The sequence below is a fragment of the Siphateles boraxobius genome, unplaced genomic scaffold (assembly GCF_051911475.1).
Source record: "Siphateles boraxobius isolate OS27281-9 unplaced genomic scaffold, OSU_SipBor_1 53, whole genome shotgun sequence".
NCBI lineage: Eukaryota > Metazoa > Chordata > Actinopteri > Cypriniformes > Leuciscidae > Siphateles > Siphateles boraxobius.
Window position 1 is genome coordinate 1,499,395 of NW_027509175.1, and position 23,606 is coordinate 1,523,000.

Genomic DNA, 23,606 nt, shown 5'->3' on the forward strand with positions numbered 1-23,606 from the left:
AAAGTGATATAATATATCTGCCATATTGTTTTAAATCGGTTTAAACTGTTTAATAAAATATACTGATCAGCTGACTCAGTTGGTGTTCTTTGATTCAAGTAGATACTTTGATTATTCCCACAAATTTCATTTCAGTAGAGTTAAAATTGCTCCCAACCTTACAAGACAGTGTTAGTTTCCCCCAAACAATTTTTTATTGGCAAAGAACTTGGCATAAGCCGAGTAAGTGTCATCATTAATCTTATTTGTAACAAATGCAAAGGATAAAGGTAAATTGATAAGTTTAAAAAACTTTGCAATACACATTATTGAAAGTTATGTGGTCAATGTTCTCCTAACATATACAACTGAATTAAAGAAAAAGAGCGAGACTGACGGAGGAAGTGAAATGAAAGAGCAGGGAGCCAGACGGCTTCATCCTCGTCACACGCTCCAGGAATGAGACAATGGAAGATTCCAGGAACCCCGGCCAAAAACTCTCCGTCTGCGAGGCCAAGGAATGCCTGCCAGCGTGTTGTGACGTGAGGTATTTGAAGAACATTCAGGGAACCTTTAGACATCAAAAATTGTCTACATTATCTGACCTGATTCTAACTAGAGAAATTGTCCAATGCCTGGTATTTCAAAACTTTTTCTAAGAAAAACGTATGACCTGTACCTCATGTACCGGTTGTATAAAGCACCTTAAATCTAATTTTCCCTTAAGAACACCCTTATGTTTCCCTTAAACTTAAGGCTGTTGCAAAAAGTGTTACCTAACGGTTTCTTTAGGTGAAACGACATACATCCTAAGAATTTCCCTTAAATATTTATTTTTCCCTTAAGTAATCTCTAAAAAACCATAAGTGTTGCATAAAGTCCCTTAACTGTCATTTTCCTAAGTATAACATAAGGTTTGGAAAACTTCAACTTGAGTGTTACACGGAGCGAGCCAGTTCAATCCAAGTCTTCTAACGAGACGCAATCCGCCGCTTTATATGATAAACACATTAAAATGTTGCCGCTTTTTCACATATAAACACATAAAGCCCATCTTGTATGGTTAACGGAAGCTCAAACGTGCGTGTGTCACGCACAAGAACAAACCTCATTGGTTCTCATGCTTGCGCGCACATTTGAGCTTTCGAAACAGCCTAAATCATACGGATTACTTTTATGTATTTCAATAAATGGACAGAAATGATGAGTGAATATTAAAAATGTCTTTATTTGTGTCTTAAGATGAATGAAAGACTTATGGGTTTAAACCGACATGATTGTGAGTAGGCTATGATGACAGGATCAACTAGTTCCCTTTCGTTGTCACTCCGAGTTACGTCGGATGACGACGAATGGGGTTTCGCTTAGAAAGCCTATCAACTTCGAGTATTACAAAACGAGCCAATGGCAAAGAAATGCCATGGGTCTGCGGAATTTGCATGGCGTAACTCCGCCCCACCTCGTGGGTATAAAAGGAGGAAGCCGGCAGCAAGCAGATATGTTTTCGCTTCGGAGCCAAGTGTATTCTTCTCTCCACAAGCCATCTCTGAATTGTCAGCTTTACAAACGAGTACCTCGAGTGTTGGTGTGACGGCGATCTACGGCGAGAGCGTGCTTCCTGCTGATCTGTTGCAGTGGTCTGCCAGTCGGTGCGTTTCTCCCCGGGTGCTTCAACACTTGAGTTTTCTCTCACTAAAAGAGCTTACACGTGGCACGTCTTTTTAAAGACGGCTCGCCCGTGCATTTCTGGTTGCAGCGGACTGGTATCGGACTCTGATGGGCACGAGCGCTGTCTAGTGTGTTTGGGCTTTGATCATGCTTGAACAGCGCTCGTGGGTGACTCATGTTCTCGCCGGGAACGTGATCATCGCGTCATATATAGGTCGAGACTCGGTGAACTCGCAAGAGTGAGAGTCCCCTCATCCACCCCCCGATCTTCGGCTGGTGGCCAGGGTGACCTGAGGGTTACGGTCTGGATCTAGGCGCCGACTATGTGTCCGTGTCCCCAGCCCCCCTCTTCAATGACGGTGCCCGCTAGTGAACTGCTGATTCCCGCGAGTCTACCCTCTGGTGGCCCGCGTGTTTCAGTTGAAGCTACAGAGGAAGATGCCATGTCTGTTGCAGCATCACTAGGTGGGTTTGAGTCTTCTGGAAGTGAGGGCTCGTCACAGCTGCCACCTTCCGGTGTGCATACGGCTGTGCCTGAGTCTGATCCGGAGATGACGACCATGCTTTCCTGGGACGATGGGTTTTGGGTAAGGCCGCCGACCCTCGTCCACGGCAAACCCCAATACCTCTCTTCCCGGACGTGCATGATGAGATCTCGAAGTCCAAGAAGACCCCCTTGTCTTCTCGGGACCGCTCGCTGATCTCATCCGCCTTTCCTCCCCTCGATGGGGCCGCTGCCCATGGGTACACTGGGGTTCCCCCGGCTGAACGCTCTGTTGCGATGCTATGTGTCCTCAGAGTGCTTCTTCTCGGCGCAATCCTAAGCACCCGCCCGTGGCCTGTAGTTTTTCGTCTACGCTTGTGGCGAGATCCTATAGCGCCACGGGACTGGCAGCCGCCTCACTGCATGCCATGGTCATTCTGCTGGTCCACCTGACCCAGATGCTCATGGACCTGCACGAGGGCGGGACTGACCCAGGGCTCTTCACTGAGCTGCGCGCCGCCACTGACCTTGCTCTCTGAGCGACGAAAGTGGCCGTACGCTCCCTGGGTCAGGTGATGCTCACCAGTCTGTGGCTGAACCTGTCTGATGTGCTGGATGTCGCGCGGACCCGTCTGTCCGACATTCCCATATCCCAGGTCGGCCTCTTCGGCGGTGCGGTTGAGGGCTTGCCCAACAGCTCTCAGCCGCCTATGAGCAGAGTGAGGTTGATTCTGTCCCGACGGCCCCGCCGTCCGCTCAGATCCCTCGTCTGCCCTCCGCCGAAGGCGCCCTCCCGCGGCTCCCACCCCGCCCGTTCATGGGCCGGCTCTGGGGGCCGCGGGCGGACGCCACAGCCCTCTCCAGCCCCGCCCCCCGCTACACGCCGGGTTAAGCGGCGCTCGTGAGACGGGCACCTCGGCGATGGAGCAGACTGAGGTTGATTCTGTCCCGACGGCCCCGCCGTCCGCTCAGATCCCTCGGTCTGCCCACTGCCGAGGGCGCCCCCCCGCGGCTCCCACCCCGCCCGTTCACCCGGGTCGGCTCTGGAGGCCGCGGTCGGACGCCACAGTCCTCTCCAGCCCCGCACCCCGCTACACGCCGGGTTAAGCGGCGCTCTTGAGTTGGGCTCCTCAGAGATGGGACTCATTTCTTTCCAGGAGTTGGTAGCAGGACCACTCCTTTCCCCGGGGAGGGCCGGGGAAGAATCCTTATTCTCCAAAGAGCTGATTCTCCCGTCTCTGAGCACAGAGTTCTCGGACGTCACAGAGCTCCGCCCACAAGCCGTGCTCTCCTCGTCCCCCTCTGTCCCAGAGGTGGTTGACATGGCGTGCCGTCCACGGACCGCTTCGCCGCTGTCCCCCTCTGTCGCCAGACCCCTGGCAGAGCAGGCCCCCGCGGGACGACCAGCCTGGTCCTCCCCTGGCCCCCTCTGCCAGGGCGCGGTTGCTAACTGTGCCCCCTCTCCGGGCCGCTATGCCGTCCACATCTGGGCCAGTTACTCCGCTTCGCTGCCCCTCCGGGGGGACGCCTGTGGCTCGCATGATCCCGTTGGTTCAGTTCCTGGGAGCCTGGCTAGAGCTTCCCCGTCTGTCCCACTGGATCGTGCGTACCGTCAGGCTCGGCTATGCGATTCAGTTCGCACGGTCTTCTCCCCGCTTCAGGGGAGTCCGCTCCACTTTGGTTGGTGGCAATGCCCCTATCATGAGAGCAGAGATTGCCACCCTGCTGGCGAAGGGTGCAATCGAGACTGTCCCTCCAGCCGAGATGAGGTCCGGCTTCTACAGCCCCTACTTCATTGTCCCCAAGAAAACCGGTGGGTTACGGCCAATCCTGGACTTGCGCGTGCTGAACCGCTCCCTTCACCGGATGCCGTTTAAGATGCTCACCGCCAAACGCGTTTTCGAATGCATACGGCCCCAGGATTGGTTTGCAGCGATCGACCTGAAGGACGCCTACTTTCATGTCTCCATTTTTCCTCGACACAGACCGTTCCTCCGGTTTGCTTTCGAGGGGCAGGCATACCAGTACGCGGTTCTCCCTTTCGGGCTAGCCCTGTCTCCTCGCATCTTCACGAAGGTCGTCGAGGCGGCCCTTGTTCCCCTTCGAGAGCAAGGGGTTCGCATCCTGATCCTAGCTCACTCTCGAGATCAGGTTTGCGAACACAGGGACCTAGTGCTCCGGCACCTAGCCCGTCTGGGCCTTCGGGTCAACTGGGAGAAGAGCAAACTTTGCCCCGTGCAGAGGATCTCTTTTCTCGGTATGGACATCGACTCGGTCGCCATGTCCGCGCAGCTTACGAGCGAGCGCGCGCAGTCACTGCTGACTTGCCTAAGACAATTCGAGGGCAAGAGTGCGGTTCCACTGAAACTTTTTCAGAGGCTCCTGGGGCATATGGCATCTGCAGCCGCGGTCACGCCGCTCGGATTGCTTCATATGAGACCGCTTCAGCTTTGGCTTCGCGACCGAGTCCCGAGGTGGGCATGGCAACACGGCACGTTCCGAGTACCAGTTACTCCGACCTGCCGTCAGTTCTTCACCCCGTGGTCGAACCTCGATTTTCTCAGGGCCGGTGTCCCCCTGGCACGAGCTTCCCGGCATGTTGTTGTCTCAACAGATGCCTCCACCACGGGCTGGGGCGCCATGTGCAATGGACATGCTGCTGCGGGCTCCTGGACAGGACCCCAGCGGCTGTGGCATGTCAATTGCCTCGAGTTGTTGGCAGTACGCCTTGCCCTGCACCGCTTCCGGGCGTTGCTCAGGGGTCAACACGTACTAGTCCGCTCAGACAATACCGCCACTGTAGCGTACATCAACCATCAAGGTGGTCTACGCTCCCGCCGTATGTCACAACTCGCTCGCCACCTCCTCCTATGGAGTCAGAAGCATCTGAGGTCGCTTCGAGCCATCTTCATTCCCGGAGCGCTGAACTGTGCAGCCGACGAGCTCTCACGGCTTCAGCCCCTCCCTGGAGAATGGCGACTCTATCCCCAGTCGGTTCAGCTGATTTGGGACCAGTTCGGGGACGCGCAGATAGATCTGTTTGCCTCTCACGACTCGACCCATTGCGCCCAGTTCTATTCCCTGACCGAGGGCACGCTCGGCACGGATGCTTTGGCGCACAGCTGGCCGCAGGGCCGCAAGTATGCGTTTCCCCCAGTGAGCCTTCTTGCGCACACTTTGCGCAAGGTCAGGGAGGACGAGGAGCAGGTCATTCTGGTTGCCCCTTACTGGCCCAACCGGACCTGGTTCCCCGAACTAGTACTCCTCGCGACAGCACCTCCCTGGCCGATCCCTCTGAGGAAGAACCTTCTTTCTCAGGGACGGGGCACCCTATGGCACCCTCGTCCCGATCTTTGGAACCTCCACGTGTGGCTCCTGGATGGGACGAGGCAGGTTTGAGTACCCTACCACCAGCGGTGGTGGCTACCATCACTTCCGCTAGAGCGTCGTCCACGAGACACGTCTATGCGTTGAAGTGGAACCTCTTCGTCAACTGGTGCTCTTCTCACCGAGAAGACCCCCGGAGATGCTCGATCAGTGTTTTGCTTTCCTTCCTTCAACAGGGGCTGGAGCGAAGGCTGTCTCCCTCCACCCTGAAGGTCTATGTTGCCGCCATTGCCGCACATCATGACCTCATCGAAGGTAAGTCGGTAGGGAAGCACGACCTGATCATCAGGTTCCTGAGAGGAGCGAGGAGACTAAATCCTCCTCGTCCTCCTCTCGTTCCCTCTTGGGACCTCTCAGTGGTTCTAACTGCCCTGAAGAGTGCTCCCTTTGAGCCCCTGCAATCAGTCGAGCTTAAGTTCCTGTCTATGAAGACAGCGCTCCTGGTTGCACTGGCCTCCATCAAGAGGGTTGGGGACCTGCACGCATTCTCCGTTGACGAAGCGTGCCTGGAATTTGGGCCGGCTTCCTCTCACGTGATCCTGAGACCCCGGCCTGGATATGTGCCCAAGGTTCCTACCACTCCCTTTCGGGACCAGGTGGTGAACCTGCAAGCGCTGCCCTCGGAGGAGGCAGACCCAGCCTTGGCACTGCTCTGTCCAGTACGCGCTCTCCGCGCCTATGTAGACAGAACGCAGTGTTTCAGGACCTCAGACCAGCTCTTTGTCTGTTATGGTGGGAAGCTGAAGGGAAAGGCTCTCTCCAAGCAAAGGTTGTCTCACTGGATAGTGGACACCATTGCCTTGGCTACCAGCAGCAAGGTCGACCGTGCCCCCTTGGTGTGACTGCCCACTCCACCCGGAGTGTGGCGTCCTCTTGGGCTCTAGCGCATGGCGCCTCGCTAACAGACATCTGCAGAGCTGCAGGCTGGGCGACACCTAACACATTCGCCAGATTCTATAATCTCCGAGTGGAGCCTGTGTCCTCTCGTGTACTCGCTTCAACCAGCTAGTACCGGACCCGCTCAGGTGTCTTCGCTTGCTCGCCATTCCACTCCACGGACTGGATACGTGCGATATTTTCTCAGGTGAGCTTCTCCGAAAGCCCTGAGCTCCTCCAGCACTCCTGACGTCGGCGCCAGTGTCTATTGCCTGTGCGTCGGCTAGGTGCCTCCCGTGTGCATGGTCCCTCCTCTGAGCGACCCCCACATGTGTATTTCCACTGTAAGCCTCTCTGAGCGTGTGTCTTTCCCTTGGCAAGCCACCTTGCCACCCCTGGGGTTGAAATATTCCACCTGCGGCTGGACACCCCAGTGTTTCCCATATGCTTCCTTCGGGTCATATGTGTATTCTCTAAGTCCCCCCCCTCCGGGCTGGCATTAATTGCATACTTCCCCTAGCTTGGGATATGCTTCCCAGTGTACCTTGGTATTCCTGTGTTATATGGAGTCCTTTGTCCAGGCTGACAGGGATCTCGATTACGCAGGGCACTGGAAGACAGCTGAGAAGGTGGCGTGATTAGACTGGTAACCCCATTCGTCGTCATCCGACGTAACTCGGAGTGACAACGAAAGGGAACGTCTACGGTTACGTATGTAACCCTCGTTCCCTGAGTAGGGAACGGAGACGTTACGTCTGCCTGCCACTTTCCGCTGTACCGCGGGGATCGCCTGAGCTCAGTCTTGGCTCCTCAGCGAAGAAACATATCTGCTTGCTGCCGGCTTCCTCCTTTTATACCCACGAGGTGGGGCGGAGTTACGCCATGCAAATTCCGCAGACCCATGGCATTTCTTTGCCATTGGCTCGTTTTGTAATACTCGAAGTTGATAGGCTTTCTAAGCGAAACCCCATTCGTCGTCATCCGACGTAACGTCTCCGTTCCCTACTCAGGGAACGAGGGTTACATACGTAACCGTAGACGTTTCTATCAACTATCAATTTGAGTTTGTCTCGTCTGGTCCTTTTCTTTCATATTTGGTTTTCTTTTTTGTTTTCCTTATGCATGTTATGCTGTTTTCTGTGAAACGTACCGTTATCTGTATTAACAAATATCGTGTCCATGGCAGCAATCGAATTTTATAACGGCAAAACCTGGGTCGCTGTCATGAAACACTTAACGGTTTTCCTTACCTAAGAGAACAATTTAAGGGATTATATGCAACACTCTTAAGTCATTCCCTTAGCTGAGGGGAAATCACACCATAAGTCTCATACTTAAGGGAAAAACTTAAGGTGCTTTATGCAACCGGGCACTGTCCCGCACTGAGCCTGTACAAAACAGATCTATAAATATACCTCTAAAATCACTGCAAAACATATATTTGAAGGTCAGGTTTAATTTAATTTTGTGTACTTTCACTAGACCTATCTACATCCACATCAACAGCAAGATGCTGTGCTCCTTTTTTTAATACTGAAGGCTGATATGAGCTTATACAGAAAAAACCTTTGGGACCTCAAGTGCCAGTGCAGTCAAAAGAGGAAACTCAATTTGGAAAGTTGGAAATGCTTGGGTTGCCTTTTTTCTTCCTTGCCACCAGTCAAATGTACATGCACAAAAAAAGTCAGCAATTTTTTGCCCCTCATAGTGATCTCAAAAAAGAAGCCCAAACCTCTATGGTGAGCTCACAATGCTTTGCTTCCATAAACACTTTATTAGCAATTCAATTACCTGCGTGCTGACAGATCTGGTGCCATCTGTTGCGTCCACCGTTAGGTTGTAATGGGATTTCTGCTCTGCGTCCAGCACTTGGGCCACAATCACCGTCCCACTCGCCTTCCCCACTTCAAATCGACTGTCAGAATTACCACCTGTTGAGAGGAGGTTTTCACCACAACCAAAATGGACAGGAAATTAGACGGCCATCATCACAAGTTAGGCAGTTGAAGACAGGAGAGAGAAAAAGAGAACTGCACAGGTGGCAAAAGTCAGGGTGTCACGTTTGTGGTTTTGCAGCAACTGTTTCACCCTCTTTGTGTAAACCACAATAATGGCTGTCTGACATTTATACTACTATATCCCTGCCTTAGTGCGTCAAAACCCAAAAGATATCATATATACATATTAAAAATATGGCTTTATTACAGTAAATAATAAGAGTCTCCACAATAAAAATAAGGACAAATATATTTTAATTTTAAAATTTACAGAAAAGCTTGTTCCTCATCGAAAAGGTGTACTCAAGTCATTGTATGTAATGTAACTTAACCAGTATTTTAAAATTCTTTATTTGGCATTTTAAAAACACCAACTGCTTTGCCGATGGATAATATTATGTTTTTTTGTTTGAATTTTGAGAAAACATTTATTTGATTCATTTGCTATCATTAATTTATATTATACAAATGTATCAGTCATCCTGCTCTTTTGATCTTGCCAGGAGCCACTTAATCACCAGCAGTATATATTATTTTCGGATTATATAACCAAATATAAATTTACATTAACAATAATAAAAACTGCATACATGAAAGAAAATGAGAGCACTGGGCCTTCAAAGTGAACAACACTAAGTGCATAGGCTGGCAAGGAAAATAAGCTAGGCTTTATGTATGCAATATTAAGACAATCTCATAGGGTGGACAGATACAACTAATTTTGATTTAATGATCAAAATGTAACTCTTTCATTGCCAGCTCGTAAGCCCTTAGCGAGAAAGGATCAAAACTTGGGACCTGGTGCAACCAATGTGAAACAATCACAACAGCACGAGTACAAAAGCACAAGACAGATCTCATAACGGCCACGCACAGTAGTATTAGGAGATCTGCGGCAGATACCTTCTGCAGTGCAGTTCAGGTCGCAAGCCATCTGAACGATGTAAAACAGTTCTTTAGCCGCTATGTCCTCTTCCAAAAGCCAATGGAGAGGAGCAAGGAGACAATCGAGAGGAGGAAAGCAAGAGGAGAGAAGCAGAAGAAACCAAACCATTCCAAAATTAAGAAGGAGAACAAGTAGAAAAGAGAGAGAAAGTAAAGGTTGTCAGTGATAGATTTGTTAAAAGATAAAGGGACAGGAGGCAAACTATTATGTCATATTATGACAGTTCTATTGAGAAGATAAACACAAAGATAGAGTTAATTCATGCACAGAAACGTCATCTAAAGAGTCTCATTAGAAGATTTAATAATTTCAGTTTGTAACAAATTTGTGTACTAACAAAGACACTTATTAGGATCCAAGCTTTAGAATTGTAAATGCAGTCAAACCAACAGACACAACAAACTCTCTGACGGTTTACCTCCAACATACCTGTTATTTCAAACCAGACTGGTGTGTCCACAGACTCCATGGTGATGACCCCGACCATGTGTGCCACGGGGTCGCTCTCCATGACAGAAAAGGAGTAAAACGGCTCGTCAAATGCCAGAGGGACTGTGCTCGGCTCCGGCTTGGGGATCCATTCGATGTGTAGACGGCAGGTGGACGATTTCTGGGGTCGGCCATTATCCACTGCTTTAATCTGAAGGATAAATGTGTCAAATCAAAAAATAAAACTACTAGGTAAATAACTGTGTTATTTATTACTGTAAATAATCTAGCAGTAATGTTAAAAAATTGGTTTTGAGATTCATATGTTTGGGAACAATAATACATTTTGCAATTCTGTTTGGTGCTGTTAATGGTATTCCACACTTTAAGCTCAATCAGGTAGAGATACAACTATCTGAATACTACTAAATGCAGGAAGGACAGAACATTACCCGAACACCTGTCACTGTGACTTTGAAAAGCGACAGATGTTATGTAATGAAACAATGGGAGGTCTGGCAAAAAATGTGACTGGCCACATGGGCCGTGCAGGAAGTTCACTCTGTGCTCGTAAAACTTCAACCGGAGGGACATTCAGGAAAGGATTTAGTGTGTTTCAAATCTGAGATCTCAGGTTTCTAAACTCTAGGACATAATAATGGCCTCCTCAAACACTCTAACTCAAGCTAGAAAGCAAATATATTTGCAATAAAAAAGATTCAGTTTTGAACAGAACAGAATGTGTGCTACAGAAATGTGTACATCCTCACCGTTAATATATCATAATCTCCAGCAGAAGAAAGCTTCTTAAAGGAAACCATGCCAGTTTTGGGCTCAATGAAGAACTTTCCCTGTTCGTCTCCGTCCTCAATGCTGTAGGAGATCTCAGCATTTGGCCCTTCGTCTCGATCTGAAGCGATGACGCGGTAAACAGGATCTCTCTTGAGTGCACGCTCTTTCTCTGGCTTTTCTCGCTCTGGGAGTTTGATTTTGTAGACTTTCTCCATAAACTGCGGTTTGTTATCGTTCTCATCCAGAACTTTGACAATGACTCGAACAGTGGTGGACTTCACAGGAACGCCCTGATCAGACACTGTGATCTGTAACACAAGATTGTGGACTGTGAAGTTAGAATACACTCTTAAACTAATTTTCATCACTCGTTGAACATTTTCATCACTAGTTCAGAAAATCCACTGACTAGTTAGTTTTGAAAATATGTACTTTTGCTCATCCCTTTGCAAGTTAGATTTTTTGAATAGAAAGCTTCAGGGGGCTGATAGAAAATCCGGTAATTGAGGGGGAGGAAAGATTCATTCACTCAGTTCTAGTTTTCTTCTTTCCTTTCATGTCGAATAACTACAAAACTCAAGAGAGCCGGGTGTCATAATGAACATTTTCAATTAGAGTGACAAAACGAGCGGTACTAAAAGCGGTGCACAGGACAATAATAGAACACACACAAGAATATCTGACACAAGTGATTGAAAACCTTCATTATAGCGAGCGCTTCAATCAATCGTCGTTCAGAAGTAAAGAAAAATCTCCTGTTCGGAACATGGGGGCAAGTGTCCCTATCTAAGTCAATTGGCTGACAAAATTGAAGTAATTCCCTGTGCGCTTAGCTGTCAAGCAATCTTTTCAGAGATGTGCAGAAAGGATGGAAGGGTTTCCGGGGGTTAGAACAGACTGTTATGCATTACTCTGTCTGATTGCGGTATGACATTTTTCCTACATAATTTCTCTTTTATGACATCTAATGAAAAATACCATCATGAATGTGATAGCCAGACAAGCTACATGGCCTCAAAATGAGTGTGCGTTATATTTTTCTCAAAACTAGTCTGATCATCTAGTCCAATTGTGTTGTTCAAAGAACTAGAAATTAGTTCTTCACACATTATTCAAAAAGGCATCAGATCGATTTAGTCCAATTGTATTGCAAGCACACTATAGTTATAAAAAATGAAAAGATAAAAAGTTCACATTCACATCAGTTCAAACAGCAAAGCATTTTTGTCAACAATATGAACAGTAATAAGTGCAGGAGTTGTTCAAAACAAGCAGAGACGGTGACATTAAGCAGACGCTGGTTTGTTGAGCATATACTCATGCTCAGAAAGCCGTGTCCAATCTCAGCTGGTATCCGTTAACCAGCTCATTAATTTCCTCTGGATATCTTCAGTTAATCTCGGAAAATGCCCATTTGAGGCGGCTTAATGGCACGCTGGTGCATAAGCTGATGAATGCAAACACACACACAGATGCACACATACACACTATTTCCTGCTAATGAACTCAGCTGACTTGCTTTCTAAGGGTGAAGCAGATAACAGGCCAGCACAGACATTTAAAGCATCTGTTCAACACTGGTCCAGCTTTTGGTGTGAACAACGAGTAGACATATAATGCATATTTGTTTTCAAAGCTGTTCAGTGCTGTCCAAGTGTTTTGGCCAAACAAATTTAATTGAATAGGAAGACAAGGGACTCGGTCAGCTCCAGCATTCCTCTCTCCCGAGCTGAGCGTGTTTTTATGCCTGCAATGCACTGCTTTTTTAAAAGCTTTTCCAGCAACTGGAAAGAATTCAAACAGTTGAAATTAAATTTCCAGTCCAACAATGATTAAATCTCCCATGTCTGCTTTGAACATCCATTATATAACTAGATTTTTAAATTTTTTTGTGGCGATTGCCTGAGTAAAATCATCCAGAGTGTGAAAATGATCACTTAAAGTTATAGCACACCTCTCCACAAGACGTAAGATTTGCAGTCTTACAATACATTTACATTACATTTATGCATTTGGCAGACACATTTATCCAAAGCGACTAACATTTCACTAAAGGATTACATTTTAATCAGTTCATGCATTGCCTGGGAATCGAACCCATGACCTTGGTGTTGCTAGCGCCATGCACTGTTTGAGCTACCATCATGCAATCAATCACGTTCATTCCAGGATGGATTACCAAAATTACGAGCAATAGTGGTGTTTCATTTGTGGACAAATTTGTGCTTTATGACCAATCTTTTAGGTGAATTATTGTCTTTTAAGTTCCATTGAGACTCTGAACATAGCTAAATGGGCAGTGTTGTTCATTAAAAAGAAACAAGATAAATGAGGCATCTTTTTTGTGAAAGATATTCTACTAACTGACTCAACAAATGAATAAAACTGAGCTAAGAGCTATGAAAGGTGAATCTGTTCATTGAATGATTCAATGACTCACTCATAACACACAAAACGATTGTCTCCACATACTGGTGTAATGTTGTAACAAGCAAAAAGAGACTTTGGATGAATCAGTGAACAAATCTGAATAGATGTTTTTTTTTTAGGTGAAGCCATTCAGAAGCCATTGAAATGAAACAACACTAATAGGTGCAAGTATCTTGAACAATATAAATTTGTTCAGAGCTTCCAGCACAGGCAAGGCAGTAACACATTTCACATGCCTGGAAAACAGGCAAAGCAACGCCCTGCATCCTCAGTCACTCAGGGTGTATTCTCAGAAATAAATTACATTTCTTTCCAAATCAACTTAAGTGTATCGTGGGCATATTTTCCTGTTTGGTTCAAGTTCAAAGAGCAACAGGGCAGGCTCTCCGACGTGCTGTGCATGCCTCAACATGTTCCAGAGTAGCTGTCTCTCTATTCTTTATTTTCTCAAATTTCATTCCCATCCCCCTCTAGGAGCATTTTCACCTTACACCTTCCTTCCCAGCTCTTAAGTGTGTGTGAAAGTTTTCAGGGCTCTCTCCCATTTATCTCTCTCTCACACACACACACACACACACACTCAAATGCCCTCACCCTGGCCTCGTATAACTGCCCCTCCCTCCCTAAAAGGCCTCTTCTGCCTCCAACTAACCTTAGCGAACCCCTGAGCACCAGCTCATTCCCCAGTCCCCTGCAGTGCTGTACCCAGCAGGGTTGCACTGCCCCTAGGAGAGAGACAGCCAGACTCCTTGGCGAGAGGCTGGGGGAGACAAGACCCCCGGAGGGAAGATGTCAATAAACAACTTCCTGTTGCTGGACCCCTGACTAAACACTGGCCAAAATCCCAAATAGCCAGGGTTGTCATGACTACTGCAGTGGGCCACCGGAGCAGTGCGAGAAAAAAAAGAGAAACAGGATCCAGAAGAATGCATGTGAACAGTGACTAGACTGACGGTCATTTGTTTATTAGTCTTTTCCTCAGCCGGTCTAAAGCAGCGTGGTAATCAAATTAAACATGAGATCATAACAGTCCAAGAAGGTGTCTGAATAAAGAAGACAGTTGCTCTGAACAAATGTATCCAAAAATCACATTATAATCCAACTGACTGGTCAGTCTGACTAGTTTTATTTTATTTTAATATACTTTTAGTGGCAGTGCTGTAGAGAGGATAAATATAGTCCTGGTTCCACAGACAGGGCTTAGATTAAGCCAGGATTAGGCCTTACTTTAATTAGGACAGTTAAATGGCTTTTAAATACCCCTAGCTTCCGGTGTCAGTCCCTTCCAGTATTGTAGCTGTACAAAAACAGTCCGTTATGCTGCTTGATATTAAACTGCTTTTTATTATATTATTTTCATTTATTATTGTAATCATAAACACTGGTTTGATGTGCAAATAGTTCTACCATTTACGGAAATTTGTTATTCTTTTAGTTATCTATAGTGGCTTATAAATGTCGGAAGTCTCACACATTAACAGGAAATAGCTTTATTAAAGAAAAATGTATTTTTGTATGTATTATATGTTTTTGTTTGATCAGGCATTATAAATGCATTATAAGCTAGGAGACTGAATGGACTGGTGGACTAAATTGTTTATTACACCACAAATTCATGGAAGATGGTTCATACTAAAGCTGAAAGTATGCTTCAGTTATATTTTTTTCGATGCTACAAAAAGTAGATGGCTCCAATTTCTTCCAATGTGGATATATGTGTTTGTATCTACTCGATAAACCCAGAGACATTAAATGTGATCGGGCTGCCCCCCAATTTATGCAGCCTTGCTTTTCTATTTAAAAGTGCAATTAAAAGGGTAAAAGACAATGTCAGGTGAAAAGTATTCTTTACAGCTCCTTAAGGTTAAGACAGCTGATATACAGCATCCAAATCGAATAGAACTACATGCACCACCAAACTTCAATCCCGACCGTAAAACAAAAAAAAAGCTTAGTTAATTAAAAACCAGTGAAACAGATTTAACCTTGAGGGGATCTTGGCACTAATATTTAGCTGAATTGTTGGCATTAGTTAATTACAAGCCTACTGTCTATCGGTCAGCAGGCTTTGCTTTGAAGTCAAGAGGAGCTCTTCACATCACTGAGGCATGGAGAGAAGAAGGGAGGACAGACACTGGATGAGCGTATGCTGCAGGGTGTACCATCCTCCCTGGTTTCATTTCCTGTCCGCAACCCTCCTGTCATTTACAAAACAATTAGAGTTGCAGAAATGGGCATGAAAGAACTGGGAAGGGATGGTGCAAATTTGCCAAATTAAACGAAATGCCACGGGCCTTGAATTGCACAATTTATAACGATAATTAAAGGAGCATCAATCTCTGAAGTCTTCTGTGCACGACTTGAAGTTTTATCACACTGTGGTTGGTTTTTGTGGAAGGAAGTGAGAGGGTGGTAAAGAGTTATTGAGAAAAAGAGTGAGAAAGAGAGTGAGAGAAGCTTGCAGCTCAATTAAAATCCACAAGTATAAACTTTGGCTGGGCAGGGTGACGCTTCCTGTTCTGGCCTGCCTAATCCCGAGACGGTACACTGAGAGAGAACAAAGGCAAACCCCCACACATATATACACACACACCTACGCTCCACACACCGGATATATAAATCCCCACAGAAGCACGTTGGAAGGAATGGAGGGGGGAAATGCAATCCACTTACGTGCACAGTTTACTTTGGTGGCTTTGGTAGCTTTTGTTTTTTAGATGCTGAAGTTTTTTACTAATTTCCCCCTTATTAGGATGTTTTCTTTGCTCCCAAGGACTTCCCTTTAAAATAATATTCTAGGTTGAAGTTTTGTAGGTTAAACTACAAAACAGGGTTCAGCAATAAAGTAGACCAGCTAAAAAATGTTTTAAAGTTGCAAGAAATTACATTACATAATACATATTTTTTATACACCAATATTCAAAAGTTTGGGAGCTGTAAGATTTTTTTTTTGAAATTATTAATTTTATTTGGCAAGGATGCACAAAAATTGAATAAAAGTGACAGTAAAAACATTTGTAATGTTACAAAAAATATATACTGTATATTTCAAATAAATGCTGTTCTTTTGAACTTTCTATTCATCAAAAAATCTTGAAAAAAGTATCATGGTTTAGAGAAAAATTAAGGAGCACAACAGTTTCCAACAATGATAAACAATAAGAAATGTTTACCCAATCTCCATTTTAGGGCGATTTATGAAGGATCATGTCACACTGAATACTGTAATGATGCTGAAAATTCAGCTTTGCAATCACAGAAATAAAATGCTTTTTAGAAATATATTTAAACAGAAAAGAGGCATTTTAAATTCTAATAGTTCATAATATTACTATTTTACAGTATTTTTTATCAAATAAATGCAAAATTGAATGGTATTTGAATGGTAACAAATGTACAACATCTTGTGAAACATCTTGGATGCCCCTTAGACTATAATTGCAAGAGTATTTCTGTACATGTTGTTTTAAATAAATTGTTTATTATGGTAATCAACAGCATACCACAGATGATTTCCATATAGCTTAAGTTTAACCCAGAACATTAGAGAAGGGGAAAAAAAACTAAAAGAAAAAAGGAGCCTTTTAGGACCTCTCTAAATATGCATTTCTAGGATTGTGATTGTATGAGTGTTGTAAAAATGTGATCAGTGGATGTATCTATAGGTGTTTTTACCTCCAGAATATGTTCATCCTGCTGTTCTCTGTCCAGCTTCCGAGACGTGGTGGCAACTAGACCTGCAAGCACATGAGCACAACTTAATAATCCCATTAAAACTCATGACCAAAACTCTGATCCAAATAAAAACAAGTTCAGTTAGTGCAACATTTAGACATGGATAAACAAAGTTTTTTTTTACTACATTTTTGTTAGTGTAACTTCTGGGTGCAATCTTGTTGAGTAAACCACCCCCTTCTACCTACACACACACACACACACACACACACACACACACACACACACACACACACACACACACACACACACACACACACACACACACACACACACACACACACACACACACACACACACACACGTTAAATTCAGCTGCACGGAACTGTCATTGTGCCTGTGTCAGGACTGTTTTAAAGCTGAACAAATAGCCATGCTTCAAACAAACACTCACACTGCCAACGTAAACCTCACACACTACCTTCAACCAAACACACAACACTCATTATAAAGAGCTTCAAACGCTGAAAAGATGAGTGAAATGTCAATGTAACCATCACTGCGTTCACTCAGCGTGTGAACCTGTTAGTAGGTGTATGTTTTTCTGTGGTGGGTTTTTGAAGATTTCTCTCAAGAGCTTTGCCTTATAATACAGTAAAATAGAATCAGAGCTAAAAAGGGAAATTCAACTGGAAGTGAAATCAAGTGCCGAACCTGTAGAAGAGTTTATAAACAGGCAGACAGGAGATCGAACAACAATACAAATGAGCACACATTTCTGTAAAGAGCATCTCGATTGCAGATAATAAGCAGACTTGTGTTTCTCCGTCAGTATAATTGTACATTAGATGGGGCAGAGCACGCGGCTGACGTTGCCAGCCCCGGCCACACGAGAGACGCCTGCCGACCGCACCACGTCTGATTAGTGCAGAAAAAGGATTTCCGAAACCAGAAGCCATCAATGGTGCACATGCAGGCAGCAGAAATAGCCCGGCCACAACACGCCTCTTGCTCCTGGTCAAAACTGTGTTAGGCTGCAAACCATCTCTCCCTCCTTTGCTCTCGCAGTCATACATGGGAATGAAAATAAACTCTGAATGCGGGCAGTCATCAAAATCTCTACACTTTAAAACGTTTTATTAAAGGCAATGCTACGTTTATAGACCAAGAACTTGACCAGAATGGAAAAGGACATTAAATAGGCACATTTAACAAGGTTTTACAAGCAATATTTTATTTTTCTCTATTAGGATTTGTAAAGAAACAATATTTAGCTGATATTCTGAGTAAATTAGCTTTTACATGTCTCCCAGGAATTTGGTGTTTAGAATATGCAGATGACTCTTTTCCACTATACTATTTCATGATTTAACATGACTATATATTGCATATGCATATTAAGCTAAAACAAATCTCTCGGCTGAAATGAAGCCCCTTCCCCTAGATATCGTTCCACGTGAGCGTATGCGTGTACTGCTGAGGTGTACATCTGCTGGATGGACCTTAAGAACATGCTGCTAAACAGACGCCCATGTTCGTACCCACAATCCAATTCTTCGCGGCCCAAAAAAAACAGTCGCGGGCTAAGCTAGCCAAAGAAAATTACAGTTCAGCCATTTTTGGAAAAAGAAAAACAAAAATGAAGCTGGGAGATGCGAGAGCAAATAGATAGAAAGAAAGAAAGAAAGAAAGAAAGAAAGAAAGAAAGAAAGAAAGAAAGAAAGAAAGAAAGAAAGAAAGAACTGGTTTGTGATGTTAATGCTAGTTTGGTTGACCAAGGAACTCTGGCTAGTTAAGAAGCCTGGTGGGGACACCAGCAAACTGGGGTGAATCGTCCTCTTGGCAGGCACCTCATTTCGTTAGCCCTAATTTTACCCTTTGAGAAAGCAACCCAAATACTGCATCATTTGTTCTGTCTGCATAGTCTGAGGTACTTACAGTTAGTGCTTGTCTCGCTGAGTGCAAGCGCGTGACCCTCGCCTAAAATCCTCTCTGCTAACCACTGTACTCCTACAATAAACCCATAGAGAAATCTCACATATAATGATAGTGTCGCCACACTACCCAGGACAAAAGAAAGGATAAAATCAGAAGGAAAACAGCAAAAAAAGAGCATCGAAGTGCCTCAGTAAATGACACTCTTTCCTCTAAAACACTTTTGCTTGGGGTTTTTTCTCTTTTTGGCTCATTTGAACTCTCCCTCACTCAGACGGTAGGCCATTGATGGACTTTAGAAGAGGTATCATTTAGCAGGCAGGAATGCAACACTCCATATCTGAGACTGAGGTGCCACATTCCTCATTAAGGGTCTCGAACACATGTTAAAGCACACACACTTACAGAACCTCACATGCAGCGCTATTAAACACAGATGAATGTACATACAAAACGCTCTCAAGGCCTACAAACAAGCACAAAACAGTCCGTGCCAGAGCTACATAGATAAATGAGAACACACACAAAGATGTGCTCTACAGTGGGCAGACCCGGGCAACGTTCCCAAATGGACCCTTACCCTCCTCCCCATTCTAACACATACTGTGTGTGTGAATGGCAGCCATTTCAGAGCTGAGAGAGAGAGAGATAGAAGGGCAACACTTGAAGTTGAGAAAGGAGTCTTTGCTGGGTTTGTGTCTCTCAGAATAAGCCCCACATTAGACTTACACCATTAACCTCAGAACACTCTATAGAGCCAATCAAAGACACACTACACACACAAATATGTGGTCAGACAAGTCATAAAAATGCAAACGCTGATTTTTTTTTTAGATTATTCTACTAAGAATTTTGTTTCCCACAACTATATGTACTATATGTTTACATTAAATAGCGTATAGAGAACTTGTTAAAGGCATTTACAGTAACAGTGATTTGTAATGGCAAAGTAACCTAGTAAGTAGTAATTCATTTTCAATCAGAGTTTGCAATTAAAGATGACATAAGCAACAGCAGCAACTATTAGGGATATGCCACCATTAAAGTTGACATGAAACATGAGTAAATGTAAAATCTCAAATAAATGGTAAAACTATCAACTATTATATTACAGAAATATTGTGCATATCTAGTAGAAACAATTCAAAAGCAGCAATTTTGCTGACCTGGGAATTTTTTTAATATATATATATATATATATATATATAGTTCCTCTCAAAATCATTGGTGGATAAAGCAGACATTATCAGAATAAATCCCATCAGTCTCGTCCGGTGGCTTCAGCTCAGTCTCCGCATTTAGCAACCAAAGGCCCCTGGAAATGGGGCAGCTGATGGTAGGAAATTCCTATCTGAGAGTGGCTGAGATTAACAACACTGAGTTTTCAGACCGCTCTATTCGGTGTACTAACTCCATTTAGAGTGTGGGTCAGGAAGAGAGAGAATGAACAAGAATAAAGAGACAAATCCCTGGCAGATAATTTCTCTTTCAAAACATTCTTTCTGATTAGAGTATTCCAGAGCTCATGGCTCACTCATGCAAGGGGACGACCTAGATTTACTAAACTAAATCACTGCATTCCAGCCTCTGTGCAAGCATGTGTGTGCAAGGTCATGTTTGCATTAAGACTGCTGCATTGATTTTTTTTCTACATCACAAGGTATGGCACACTACCACAAAAAGTATCTGCCCCATCCTTTAAGGATAAGGTGCTTCTGCACCACTAGTGGCACCAAAAGGAATCGCAAAAAGAATGATTATTGAGTGCTGCAGGAATGAGTCCTAAAACCCAGAAATGAGTCACCATTTTTGAATTTCCATTCCATTTTCGGTTCTCAAAAAAAAAACCTTTTTTTATTGGGTTCTTGGTTAAATACCAGAATTAAGGTCTATGGTTAACACAAACTCAAGGTATTTTCACAATTACAACATACAATACATCAATAATTAGGGATCCACCAAAATAAATTCTGGGCAGAAACCAAAAATTCACTTGGCCAAAAAAAAAAAAAAAAAAAAAAGATTTAATCAATCAAACTTATTTAATAATCATTAAATAAGTTTGCTACAACTGAGTTGTACAAACATTTAAATTGCACACAATGCAGTTCTGTTCTTACATCAACTTTTTAATAACAGAATTGTTTCTACTCCAGATTGTTGGTGAAATAAACATTTAAATGACAATAAACTGTAATAACTTGTTTTCATGACAGATTAATTCAAACATGGCCTACATTAAATAATGAAGACATCACTAACAGGTTAAGTAAAAATATAATGCAGTACATATATTTAGCTAAATGCTTTTGATGAGTTTTAGACATTGAATAGCTTTCTTGAGGTAAATTTAACGTTAAGTGTTATTGTATAGCCTACAAGCTGTTTTATATACGTCTTTCCCCGGTTAAAAAACTGACAGAGCGATTACATTAGACAAGATTTATTTCAGTAAGTTGTAATGTACTGAATCTTTCAATATAGCTTCTGGTTTTCACCCATGTTTATTTCGTGCTGTAATTAGTAAAGAGGAGATGAGATGACCGTTCACTTCATCCGTGCTACCGCTACAGTGATATGTCTTGCCATATTTAAAGAGTGCCAAAACATAATTTATTGTTTGAATTTTGTAATATAATTGACAATTATAAAGTTGAGAATTTGCTTGATATAAAAAGTAACAAAGCAGATTATTATACAGAATTCTGAGATTATTGGATGGCAGGCGCATTACAAATATTTGGTGAAGCTTTGTTCAAGCATCAACAGAAAACCGCAAAGATTTTAGAGAGAAATCATATAATTGCCTATTAAAATCGAGAAATTAATATTGTCAATTCAGAGCTAGTGTCCACAGAACTGACATGTTTAACTGTTGAAGCTTATCCATATTGTGTGCACAAAATGGATGCTGAACAGTCAAAATGTGCCATTGGAGAAGCACTAATTAAACATCTGTTTCGGTCACTGATTTCGGCCCAAACCCGAAAATAGCCATTTCGGCTGAACATTTTCGCTAGACGAAATTTCGATGCATCCCTAATCAATAACTTGTGATTTTTTAAAAGCTTTTATGTGTCTTGAAAAAGGCCCTCGCTAAAAAGTGGCTAAATGGGACTAAGGAGTTGTTGTGGACATTATTAATCATTATTATGCCAAACAGAAAAATGCAACTACTCACTAGTTATTATACTCGCTCTCTAGCTGACTATTTTAACTAAATTTTAAATAAAGATTGAATGAGTTGTTAGAAGCTTAGTGGAGGTGACATTTTTTTTTTTGTTAAAAAAAAACATTAAAGTCATATAACTACGATGTTCTTTGTTTATAGCCTAAATTTAGCTTTATACTTCTGCTGATTATATTTAGGCTTCAAAATTCCTAGAAGTTAGGTTCATTTGTAAAGATTATATTGATGAACGAAGTGTTGAATCATAAACGTCAGTTGATCAAAAAGCTTATTTTCTGCAATAATAATGGAAAAGCACTTTTGCCTTTTTGTCTAGGAAACCACAGGGGGTGCTAACTTGGCCAACAAAAATATGCAGCACTCAAGTGTTCATGAAGTTAGTCCCGCCCCAAACACATCATTGGTTGATTCAGAAGTTCACATGTCAGGTCACTCAAGCGCCATAGTGGAAGTCAGACTACAAATGGCTCTTACATTGGTCTCTGAATATTAAATTGGAAAAGGAGAAATTATTTTAGCACTGAGGGGATACTAATAATCACAAGCTTCTTTAACAATGGCAAATCCCATTGTTAATTGTCTGTGTAACATTTGCAAAGATTCTGTCAGAGGTCAAACATTTTCATGGACTTTCGCTCACTCGGCTGGGTTGAATATCAGAGAGATATCTGGTGTGTGAAATCCGTAGGTTAGCAGTAAACAAACAGGACAGGTGTGCCGGTGGATATGTTCACAAGCCTCTAAAACCCTGCAACTTTATCCACAGGAATGAGTGTGAGGGAGGGGGAGTGATTTGTGTTTTTTTCCCCCTCTGCACCTCTCTTTAGTTTTGCATTCTTAATAACCTTTTGTGCCATGTGCCAACTGTGGGAGCCTAAAAGGCAGGAAACAAGAGGACGTCGTTGGACATAGTATCCATTTCTTTTCATGCTTCCACTGTTTTGGGTTGAACCCTTGAAAAGAAAACATGGCATTGTTGTATAACAACCCACATTTTTTCGCCCATTTTTTCTCATCTAAAAAAAAGCATGCCCTTACTAAAAGTTAATAGGAAGGTGGAAAGGAGAAAAGAGGAGAGGGAAGCAGGCCTTGTGAATCATTGCAGCTATATCCTCCTTTCACTATTAAACAAGCAGAGCAGAGCTCAACGGCACAGAGGTGGCTCATAGACTTCTAATTACCTGAGCTGATTTCTAGCCCAGCAGCCAGTGCTCTTGATATAGTCAGTACAGAGAGCTAAAACTACTGTGGATAGAGAACAAATAGAGAGCTAATGCAGATATCGGGTATTACACCAGAGATCTGATATTTCCAGGAATATGTGTGTGTCTGTGTGTGTGGATTGTACACCAGAACAAGAGCTGTCAGCATCCTACTGAGCACAATTCTTTCTGCTTGTGTCTGCCAGCTAGAGAAATAATTCCCCTTCTCACACTACCTGCACACCCAAGGTCCAAAAAATAACACTCAACATGTGCAGTGTAATTTTTATATTTATTACTTATATACCATTATAGTAAAATAGTAATAATATTGTGAATTATCTTTTCAGCTATGTTTCATTTAATTTTAGTTTTTTAAAAAGTTGTCATGTTTATTAGTTGTTTCTATGTGGCTTTATTTTTAATTGTAGTTTTATTGGTTTTAATACTTGAAAAATGGACAACGATAAATACAGATGGCATGACATTGAATTTAAAAGGACAAAAATTTCACAAGACAACGTCTGAATGTCTTTAGTAATAATTTGAATACATGAAATATTAATTGAAACATGCATGTTTTGAAATTCAAGACATTTTTATTTTTATATGGTGA

General features: G+C 43.4%; 1 protein-coding gene across 1 annotated transcript in view; it reads right to left on the reverse strand.

The window, feature by feature from the left end:
* Window positions 1-23,606, reverse strand: part of fat1a (FAT atypical cadherin 1a) — a 116,603-nt gene that overhangs the window by 49,009 nt on the left and 43,988 nt on the right. The window contains 4 exon segments of the mRNA XM_077204962.1: window positions 8,186-8,325; window positions 9,767-9,977; window positions 10,537-10,866; window positions 16,664-16,725. Of these exon segments, the coding sequence (XP_077061077.1) occupies window positions 8,186-8,325; window positions 9,767-9,977; window positions 10,537-10,866; window positions 16,664-16,725 (743 nt within the window).